Source organism: Nematolebias whitei, chromosome 14 (genome assembly GCF_014905685.2).
Source record: "Nematolebias whitei isolate Nwh7 chromosome 14, NemWhi1, whole genome shotgun sequence".
Classification (NCBI taxonomy): Eukaryota; Metazoa; Chordata; class Actinopteri; order Cyprinodontiformes; family Rivulidae; genus Nematolebias; species Nematolebias whitei.
Window position 1 is genome coordinate 42,155,082 of NC_056511.1, and position 11,431 is coordinate 42,166,512.

General features: G+C 39.8%; 1 protein-coding gene across 1 annotated transcript in view; it reads left to right on the forward strand.

Annotated features, from left to right (window-relative positions):
• Positions 1 to 814: 814 nt before the first annotated feature.
• The window catches only part of LOC119420328 (RIMS-binding protein 2), a 37,639-nt gene continuing 27,022 nt past the window's right edge, over positions 815 to 11,431 (forward strand). Inside the window, exons 1-5 of the mRNA XM_037687715.1 lie at positions 815 to 871; positions 953 to 1,057; positions 1,269 to 1,319; positions 5,848 to 6,028; positions 9,522 to 9,721. Coding sequence (XP_037543643.1) covers positions 956 to 1,057; positions 1,269 to 1,319; positions 5,848 to 6,028; positions 9,522 to 9,721 — 534 coding nt within the window. The 5' untranslated portion in view covers positions 815 to 871; positions 953 to 955. The remainder of the gene's footprint in view (positions 872 to 952; positions 1,058 to 1,268; positions 1,320 to 5,847; positions 6,029 to 9,521; positions 9,722 to 11,431) is intronic.

Sequence of the window (11,431 nt, forward strand, 5' to 3'; positions counted from 1 at the left end):
GACAGCATCTCCTCCGGTCAGCTGCAGGTGGTCAGCAATTAGCCCGTCTGCTCTGCAGCTTCCCTCCACTCTGCCACTGTGGGAGTGTTTTGGTCACGTCCCGTGGCTGTGCTGAAATAAGCTGCTTTCTCCCATGCTTCTCCTGCATGTAAGCTGCATTTAGAATAATTAGAGGATGCTAAGCTTTGTAATACCTCAGCGCTGGAATATCGGAGCTCAAACAGGAAACAAAAGTCAGTGGATTCTGTTTTACAAAGTGTGAATAAAAATAATCTGCCGTTACGTTGCAGTTTGTTGTAAATGGCTTGTATGCACCTTTTAGGAGCCATTTTGAATTGGGCTTGATTTAGTCTCTTTGTCACCTTGTTGGTCCAGGAACGTGAGCTGAGCAAGAAGAGGAAAGAATGTGAAGATCTAGAGCATGAAGTAAAGAAGCGACAGAAGCGATGTCTGGTTTTAGTAAGCACTCTGATACTCCTTTCTTTTCCATATTTGCTTCTTCTTTTATATGTTAACAGCTGAAGAGATGTGAGTGTGTAGACCGAGTTTATTGTGTTTGACAGGAGAGCCAGCTTGAGGATGAGCGAGGCAAAAATGAGCAGCTAAAGGAGGAGGCAGAACTCCTCAGGAGGAAGGCACAGCTGCTCGACCAGGTCACATTTGACATTTTGTTCCTCATCGATGTGGTCATATTTTAATAGCTAGCTTAGTGTTGATCCGGTCAGTGAACCTGCTTGTTGTCTCTCAGACTCGGGCTGAGAATGAGGAGCTGAGGGAAGATCTCTCTGAAGTGACCGCTCAACACAATTCAGTTCTCGAGGAGAACCAGAGACTCCGTGCCAAACTGGAGAACCTAGAGCAGGTCCTAAAGGTACTGCACCAGTCCAATATTTCTCTCGTTTCCCATGACTCCCATTTTTTCTGACTTTTTATTGTATTTTTGTTTGAACAGCACATGCGAGAGGTCGCCGAGCGAAGGCAGCAGCTGGAATTGGAACATGAGCAGGCACTGGCTATCCTTAAGTTCAAACAGGATGAAATCAAACGTTTGCAGCGGGTAAAAACATTTCAAATAAAACTTTTGACATTTTGACTGGTTATTTTCTTGCTAAACCGGTAACTGGTCTGCAAAGTTCCCTATAATGAAGGCAATTAATGAGGGCCGTTGTCCAGCAGGAGGCACCAGTGAAGCTATGTCAGCAAAGCTTGCCCTGCTGGAAGTTAATTTTACATTTTAATGACTTTTTCATATCCTTTATTTTTATTAGGCCCAGTTATTTGCCAAGAGGGAGCATGAAGGGGTGGTTCAGATGCTGGAGGTGAGTTTGTGTAGCATTACCAGGACATAAAAACACAAAGAATTACATTGTTTTTCAAATGTAACCCTTTTTGAAAATCCCTGGTCCTTCCAAAACATTTGGATTAAAAAAATATTGTTTGTTAAAATCACACAAAACAGGAGCAGATTCTGTTAGAGAGAAGAGACTTTCTTGATGTTTATCAGCTCAACTAAAATGAGCTGAAATCTGATCCATCATTGGTGGTATCTGGGTCTCCTCAGCACCAAGCAGTGTGAACATTAAACTGTTTTTATGTTTTTATTTTGTACTATCAGTGGGGAAGCTGCTTGTTTTTTTTTAAAATACTAGCAAGCCGGGAAAAGCAAGCAGATGGCTTCTCTGTTGCTCTGCGACACTTTGTCTGAAAATGACTCCAGTTGACATTTGGACACATTGTGTGCCTGATTGGCTGCTAATTTTGAGTTCTTAAAATATATATCAAAAACACTTTGGTATTTTCAGAAAATCTGCCAATAGATCATTCCTCTGAGCTGATGACCTTCTGTCATCAGTGCTCCTCGTATCTCATGGTGTGCTTTGTTAAGGCGTGTGTGTTTTATTTTAGGACCTGACTCAGCTTGTGTTGCAGAGGGAGCTGGTAGAGTATAGCTGCTCCTTTTTTAAAAATGAAAAACGGCCCGTTTCCTTCCTCTTCATTTCTCTCACTTTCTGTCTCTCTGTGTTAAACTTGAAGCATCACAGGAGAAAGTCTCTTTGCCCGTGGAGAGCCTGGGCTCTGCTGCCAGCATTTTTCAGACAGAACTTTAAAATCATTATTCAGGGTGTGCGTGCTTATTTGCATCACAGATGCTGGCTGCTGAGGGCTCAGAGACATTCTACTGATTCTGCTTTCTGATCTGGACTCAATCAGCTGTTTTTCTAATACAGTAATCCCTCGCTACTTCGCGGTTCGTTTTTCGCGGACTCGCTCTATCACGGTTTTGCAAAACAAGATTGCACGTGACGCACAATTGGCCGATTGATGGATGAGCCGCACAATTGGCATGGCTATTTTTATTAAAAATAAATTGTTTTAAATTATTTAGCACCTCCTGCACCTGGGTACAGCCTATACTGCAGGAGAAACTTCCTTCAGCTAATCAGCTGATCTCCGTGCAGAACGGAGAAATGGGCGTGGCCAAGAGTTCTTGCAGGTGGCTGTGAGGAAGCTGAAATCATGACATTCTGTGTCTTTTAGAGCGTTTAGAGTTTAGAAACATTGTTTAGAATATTGCAAGAGTGTGGGAAGGGTTTAAAACGCCTTTATATATAAATTAACAAAATAAATTACTACTTACTACTTGTACTACTATTCCTACTTCACGGTTTTTCATTTATCGCGAGGCTTCAGGGTATGGGCGGCTGTGGCTGAGTGGTTAGAGCAGTCGTCCTCCAATGCGAGAGTTGGGGGTTCGAATCACCAGCGGTCACATGCTGAAGTGTCCCTGGGCAAGGCACTGAACTCCTCATAGCCTCCGATGTGTCCCATCGGTGTATGAATGTGATAAATCACTGATTAGTCTCTTTAGAATGATTTGTTCAATTATCTTTGTAGAGATCTAGTAGAGTGATGTATGAATGGGTAAATGAGGCACAGATTGTGGCGTAAAGAGCTTTGAGTATCTTGAAATAAGAAGAAAGGCGCTGTATAAGTACAGTCCATTTACCATTTACCATTTATGGATCCCCCGCAATAAACGAGGGACTGCTGTACATGATTTGCTTTTCCTAAAATGTATTTTTTCACAAGCATGTGTTTGTTTTTGTGCTGCCTTCTGCTAACCAGAGTACACTGGACTGCATGCAGGTACTTTATGACCTCCTTTAACAAATCATTTCCCACCCAGACACCAAACCCCCCTCATATCACTGAGCTGCTTTGATTTCATCCCTTCACACATTTGTTTTGTACTCGTGGATGTATTTACTTGTAGGAGTTACAAGCCCTGTTGTATAGTGTAAAAAGTGTCCGGTTACCAAAGTATTTTTAAAGCAGGCCATTAACCTGAGGCCATAAAGAGATCTGTGACACAGTTATCTCTTCCATCTCTCTGAGAACATTTACATTTCTGCTCATTTTGATTTGAGTGCACAGCAAAGTCAGTTAGCTGTTTGTCAGTGTTTGCATTTAAACGATCATTCCGTCAGTGTTTTTAGATAACTACTGGTGCTCCTTATAGCTGAGAGATGACAGGAAACGTTCAGTTTCTTGCAGCGGCTTCAGTCAAACCTGCCTGCTAGAAAACTCCCACCACAGGAAGTGAGATCAGCCACGTATAGAAACTCGAGCAGAGCTGTGCACCCACGTGTGCAGTGCTCTGGCAAATAAATGTGTTATTTAGCGGCTCTGTCAGGGTGAGTGGAAGCAGAAGCAACACATTTCAGAAGATTCCTGACAAATACTTCAGCTCCTCTTTTCCATCAGAGCAGAAAATTCTCCCACTCTTTTTGTTTTTATGTCATTTCTTTCTTTTGTTTGCTGATCCTTGAGTTATGCGTTTACGACACATAACATATGCTTGTGATCGACATGAACTTGTCTGTCCCTCAGAAACCTCACTTTTTGTTTATCTGCTAAAACTATTGTTAAATGTATTGATTGATTAATTTCAGAGATCAACTTTTGAAAGTTTTTAATCTAAATGGTTTCTGCAAGACACTGACATTTATGAAAACAGCTATGTTTGCAAACTCTTACGGTGTTTAATGCCTCACATGACTGAGTTAAGGGAAATTCCACCTTAAAACATCTACAGTGGCTTCAGAAAGTTTTCACGCCCTGTTCACTTTTTGCAGTTTTGTTGTGTTGCAGTTCGATGCTGCAGTTGTTGTCCCTCCGTCATGGAGCAAAGAGGGGAATTGGAAATACCCTCTGTCCGTCCGTCCATGCATGTTGTGAGCATGGTAACCTGAAAAATAAACGAGGAACCAACTTCCATTTTGGTGTGCGGCTACGTCTAGGTATGAGAAAGGTCAGGGTCGTTATGTCAAAATCCAATATGGTCACCAACATGCACATATGTAAACTGAACACCTCGATCATTTGAGGGAACTATGCTTTCTAGTTTTTATAGTGCTTAAAAGTATAGTTTCCTCAAATGACTGGGGTGGCCAAAGACATCTATAGTGGCCAAGGCCCCCATTGGCCACCCCCTGGCTCCACCTTTGTACCTGGTGGTGAACAATGTTACTTCCTCCACTTGCCAGGATCTGTCACTCTGCACAGCCTCAGACAAGAAAAACAAAATCTTTTATGAACAACATGAAGGTTTACTTGTTGTTTTAACCTGTTCAGTTCCAGTCCAGAAAAACACTCATCTCTAAAACTATAAACATTCACTATTCAAGTCCCTCAGCGATGGGGTGTAACGTGTTTATTTCTCTGTTCCTCTTCAACCTACACTCAGTGTTTTGTAATGACAAAGTGAAAGCACACCTGAAATATCACATTTATACCAGTAATCGGACCTGTTACATAAGGATGACTTGAAACACTTATTGCAGCAATTTAACCTCCTGAGTTTTTATTTTTATTTTTTTTTTAGTTTGCAGGAACAAGATTTGCACACCTGGATTGTTAACCATTCCTTTTTGGAAATCATTTTAAGACGAGTCCCTTTGGATAGAGACCATCTGTAGACGGCCTTCTTCAGGTCTTTCCAGGAAGTTAGGGCTCTGACATGGAGTTGCCCCAAGTCTCTCTAGTGTTGTCGTTTTTGTGCGTTTTAGTCATTATATTTGGAACTCTGGCCAATCTTGTAGTTCCTGTTGTTAAACTCTACAGCGTCACGCAGCCACCTCCAGACTGTCTAAAGTTCATCTTGGTATCATCAGACCAGGAAATCTTTTTCCTCACAGTCTGAGTCCTTTAGGTAGGTTTCGAGAGCCTTTTGTTAAACGCCTCCGCTCTGAAACACAGATTGCAACTCCCTTGGCATCACGGATGAATTTAGCTCTGAACATTTGCTTGGAGGCTTTTTACAGAGAGATGTTTGCCTTTCCAAATGTAAAAAACATCTCTGAAGTAGTCTATTAATACAGGAGTCTGTTGAACTAAATGTTAGGTGTTGTATCAAAAAGTCTGAATACTAATGCAAATTTCAGATGTTCCTTTTGGTAAATAAAAAAATGTATGAAATTCTGTATTTACTTTGTCGTAATGGAGTACTGACTATAGATTATTGACAAAAATAACAAAATAAAATTATTTTATTAAGTGCTGCAACAAAACATTGCAAAAAGGTAAATGTGGTCTGACTACTTTCTGAAGCATTTCACAATTCACACTGTATTTAATTAGCTAATGCAAAACTAATCTTACTGTACTGTGTATTTATAAAAGTCACAAAGGAGACATAAGGTACAGAACGTCTCTACACGTTCCCCACTGAACTCTGCCTGTCGTTACAAGAGGATTGGTTTGATCCAGATGTGTTAAAGGCTGGTTATTTCCAGTCAGTCTTTACTTTGGTTTTTCCCAACTGCATGTTCTCCTCGTTGCATGTAGTCAAAGGTACGAGACCTGGAGGAGAAAAGCCGCAGCCAGAGTGAACAGTTTAGCTTGCTGTCCCAAGAGCTGGAGAAGTTTCGCCTGCAGGCCTCCAAAGTGGACCTGGCCAGCTCGAGCCTCCTCAGCAATCCCAGCCTGTCTGTTCTGGCCAACGGGGTGGGGCTGACTACAGAGCAAGGTGAGCTTGACCCCCCCCCCCCCAATAAAAATAAATAAATAAAAAATTTATGATAACAGCATATTAGCGTAGTTTTTTTTTTTAATATAACACCCTTTGTGAATGCAGGATTTGAAGTACTGACACTTGTAGGAAGTAAAAGCCTTTAAAAAGTCAAATAAATAATAAACCTCTGTATTGTCTTAGTTTAAAAACAGAAAATTAAGTCATCCATGTTTTAGTTTCTCCAAGACGAGCTTAGCAGTTAATTGGACTCATGAGGTTTCATGAATAAATAGAACGTAGTATCATCAACAATAACATTTTCTCTTGTACTGTCATGTTTTAGACATTGTGCATTGAATGGGAAGGAGTAGGGATGTAATGGTTTGTGCATGTCTCCCAAACTGTCCCATTACTGACATCAGAGTTCATGTGTGCAGTCAGATAAATATTGTTTTAGTAGGCGGTGATCACCACTCATCTAGAAGAGGGCAGACGTTTTTTAAAGTTATTTTATTGTAATTTTTTTATTGTTTTTTTTTTTTAATTGAGATCTGTTTTTCTTCTGTACATTTTTTTAGCCTCATTTCACAATTTTTGTCTTTTCAACAATTCATAAATGAAAACGTTCGGCTCATTCAGGACCTTCCTGCTGTGACTTTTTGTAACTGAAATCTTTATTTTTGAAATATTTAGCTGTTTCAGCCATGTTTTCCTCGTTGAAAATAAATGGAGCTCTCTTCACGTCCGTCCTTGTTCTGTTTAAACTTTTACTGCTCGTTTTTCCTTCCGTTCTGGCTCTACTTTTTTCAGCTTGTTTATTTTCAGCTTCCTTCAGATTCGTTTAGATTTTTCCTGCTCCTTTTCAGCCTCTTTCGACTAATTTCTTCTATTTTTGCACTTTTTCCGCTGTCAGTACTTTCAGCTCATTCTTGCTGCTTGTGCTTTTTTTTTTGTAATTTCAGCTTTTTGTTTTCTTTTCACTTTTTTAATGCTAATTTCATTATTTTTCATCTACTTTCAGCTACGTTTTGCCAATTTTAGCTTTTTTTGTGCTCCTTTCAGTTTCTTCTTTCTATTTTTCAGCTTTTATTTTTCATGTAAGCTTTAGCTTGTTCAGCAGTTTTCAGCAAAATCAGCAAGAAGTATCCATGCTGCATTTTTGCACCAAATTCATTCATTCAACCTTTATTTAAACAGGTTAGTCTCATTGAGCCAAATGCAATTTGTCTAGTTAAGTTTTTTATTGGGTCCTGCTTTTCTTTACAAGATGTCTACCTTAAAATCTCCACACTTAACACTTGTGGTTTGTTTTTCAGTTTCTGCTTCTGGGAGAATAGTTTTTTGTTTAAAATAGGGTTAACAAAATTGCTAGTGTTGGTATTTTGTATCTTTTGTTTGGTTTACTGAACTGTTATCAAACCTTGATGCCAACATTGTGGCATGTACTGGACTGGTTGGTGTACTTATACCTCAGTAACAAGACTTTCAACCTTTATTTAAACAGGTTAATCCCAATGAGCCTCGGGGACTCATTTACAAGACGATCATAAATGAGGCATACAGATTTATTTTTTATTGTTTTTGAGTCAATGATGAATATTGTTATGTCAGTTTTTATCAGAATCAGAATAAGCTTTATTATCATTGCACCAAGATACAACGATAATATGTCCATACAGTCGTCCGAAAAATGGGCCGAGTGCACGTACTGTAGCTGCTGCTATAAAGCGCGGCCTTCTTATCCTTTTCAGAATACATTTTTAGATAGAAAAAGGGACAAAGCCATGAGGAGAGGATCGTGGCATTACAAAAAAAAAAAAGATCTTCACACCTTTTCCTAACAGGACGTGATTTAAGACATCAAAAAACTCTGCTTGCAAGCACATTTATGAACACGTTACATATGCATTTTTTTATCTTTTGACTATCAAAAAGGTTCTAGAAGACAGTATTATTAAAATTACATTACAAGAAAAAAGTCATAAAATTACGAGAATAAAGTCATAATATTGCGAGAATAAAGTCGTACGAGAATAAAGTTGAAATATTACGAGAATAAAATTGTAGTATTATGAGAATAAAGTCATAGTATTATGAGAGTAAAGTCATAATATTACGAGAATAAAGTCATATGAGAATAAAGTTGAAATATTACGAGAATAAAATTGTAGTATTATGAGAATAAAGTCATAATATCATGAGAATAAAGTTGTAATAATTCTTGAATAAAGTTATAATATTATGAGAATAAAGTCATAGTATTACGAGAATAAACTCGTAATACATCCTGGGTCAGCTTGCACCTGCTATGGACTGCCTCCAATGCGTTCCCTGTGTTTATGAGATAGTCTGTGATCACTTTTGGATCACTGTTTGTGAAATATGCCTCCATCCACATTATGTGATGACTAAATCCGTCAATGCAGTCATTCATTGTGATGCCATACGGTTTCAGTTTATCAAAATAATCCATAGGTACAGTGCATTGGGCTCCCTGCTATTGTACTGCCGACGTCAACATCATCATTTTACTGCAGTTGTAAGACTGCTTTTACGTGCCGGAGTTCTGATAATATTTCAACTTTATTCTTGTAATGTTATGAGTTTATTCTCATAATACTATGACTTTATTCTCATATTATTTTGACTTTATTCTCATATTATTTTGACTTTATTCTCATAATATTACAACTTTATTATCATAATACTACAACTTTATTGTCGTATGACTTTATTCTCGTTCATAATGTAAATTTCTTTTCTTCATAGCGTGGCCCTAATACGCCGTCGAACGGTTCAGATCATCCTAATCTCTTTTTATGTGTGTATAATAAGCAATATTTATAGAACACTCGTTTTCAATGAATCCCAGCTACGATTGTCTTAAAAACGTAACGACAATGTAAATCTACTCCAAACCTTTCATCTCCCTTTATCCTACTTTCCTCCTGCGCTCTTCATGTGTTGTAGACTGCACTGATGGTACTTTGGATTTGGTGTCTCTGGGTGAGATAGCCTTCTGGAGTCTCGAGGGAGGTGACACTCTCTCCTGCCCTGAGGGTAATGATCCGATTGGTTTGCTCTCTCTCTGTTAATCATACTATGTGTTGGTCACTGTGACATAAGCACGGCATGTTCCGACCCATCATCTCACCTCCACTGTCATCGTAAGAGTCCAACATTGAAGTCTGTAGACTTCATCCCACACGATGAGAGTCACAGAATGAAGTGCAGACTTCACTCCATGCCTGTGGAGTATAAAACCAGCTAAGCCCCTTAACGCTGTTGGTGTGACACAAGTTGACAAGTTAGTGTGACCTCTGACTTCAAACAGATGGCGAGGGGATTGTTTTCCCTCTCTCCCTCTACTGTTTAATCAGCCATATTCAACCTTGAGTCTAATGCATGTGAACCAGCAATCACTTCACAGGTCATGGACAGCCAGGTTAACCAGGGACAGGGCTCAGATGTAACCGTGAACATGAATTATCCTCTTCTCCCCTGCTAGATGTGGCCGCTGCACTGCGCTTGGGCTCCACCCCCCACGCTGCAGGACTCTCCAGGACGGAGCGCTCGCCTGTCACCAAACACCGAGAGCTGCCCACCATCAGTGTCAGCAAGTCTTCCTCCACCAAGTCAGAGACTACACACCTCACCCCCAAGTCTGACACCCATCTAAGTCCGCACAAATCAAGCCCGACACATGAGGTATTTATTTCCTCAATAAGGCTAAATGTGGTCATCAATATATAGTTGAGATTTTTGTGTAGGGTTTTGTTGAAAGGTTATAAATAAATCATATATTGCTTGTTGTAGATGCCTGTTTGAACCACTTCAGTTTGGATGAGCAGAGTTTAAATCTAACCACATTATTAAGATAACGGTTAGTCCAAGTGGGTCCAAGACCAACATGGATTACTGCTGTCCTAAAACAACTCCAGTCTCATAAACATCATAGCGGGTCACACAAATGCTATTCTGTAAACCTTTGCTCTTTTGCCAGTTTTGCATTACAGCTAATTTCAGCAAAACTATTAGTTTTCTGCTGGAATTGAAACCAGGCTGCACCAGAGGTGCTACAGCTAATTGCTTGTGCTGCTTTTTATGTTTGCAAAAACTCAGTTCTATACAAATTACTATAATGTGATATTGACAGCAATGTAAAGGTTTAAAAATGTGGAGCTTGCCTAAACTGCTATGGTCAAGCTATGCAGTGGTCTTGGGCTTAGCTTGGACAACCTGTTAGCTCAGAGTTTGGTCTTAATTAAACTTTTTTTTCCCTACAAACCGAGATTTTCAAATGTAGGTAATATATCTACTTGACTTAAACTCACTTAAATGAAATACTCATATTTAGTAATGTCCTCTTATTGGGGGTTTCCAACAAATACTGTAGGTTCCAGTCAGAGTTTGTTCAGCACCAGCTCTTTGAGTTTTCACCACCACAAGCTCTGGCTCTAACACTGGAAACCAGGCACCAACTCTGCCAGGCCAGAAAAAAGAGCCGCTTTTGTCCAGATCTGGATGCAGACTCATGTAGCACAGTAACCAATGAAAATGTTGTGGGTACCATGTTCACATTCACAAACAGAAACTGTTGTTTAGAGCAGAGTTTATTGAACAGATGGGTGACATTGTTGACAGACAATTTTGCAAGTAAACTAGAAAAATCCTGGAATTTGTGGAGATAAACCATCTCCCTGCACTGATCTTCTGCAGAAACTCCTAATACAACAAAAATTAGGATCAAATGATGTTTAATGTAACTTCATGATGCAGCTCTGAGTTTGCCTTCTTTGAAAAAACTAACTGGTTCTTAATTGTTTCTTTTTTTTAAGAACCCAGCTTTTGCACCAGCCCAGTGGCTCACTGCACAAAAGTAGGATCAAGGATTAAACTGGGATTTTTTTTGTTATCCTGGATGAATTAATCCTTGATTTGGTTGCACAAAAGAGGAGCCACATACACTACCTTGTCAAAAGTATTCGCTCACCTGCCTTGGCTCACATATGAGCTTAAGTGACATCCCATTCCTAATCCATAGGGTTCAATATGACGTTGGTCCACCCTTTGCAGCTAGAACAGCTTCAACTCTTCTGAGAAGGCAGTCCACAGGTTTAGGAGTGTGTTTATGGGGATTTTTTAGACCATTCTTCCAGAAGTGCATTTGTGAGGTCACATACTGATGAGAAGGCCTGGCTCTCAGTCTCCGCTCTAATTCATCCCAAAGGTGTTCTATCTGGTTGAGGTCAGGACTCTGTGCAGGCCAGCCAAGTTCATCCACACCAGACTCTGCATCCAGGTCTTTATGGACCTTGCTTTGTGCACCCGGTGCACAGTCATGTTGGAAGAGGAAGGGGCCAGCTCCAAACTGTTCCCACAAAGTTGAGAGCATGGAATTGTCCAAAATGTCTTGGT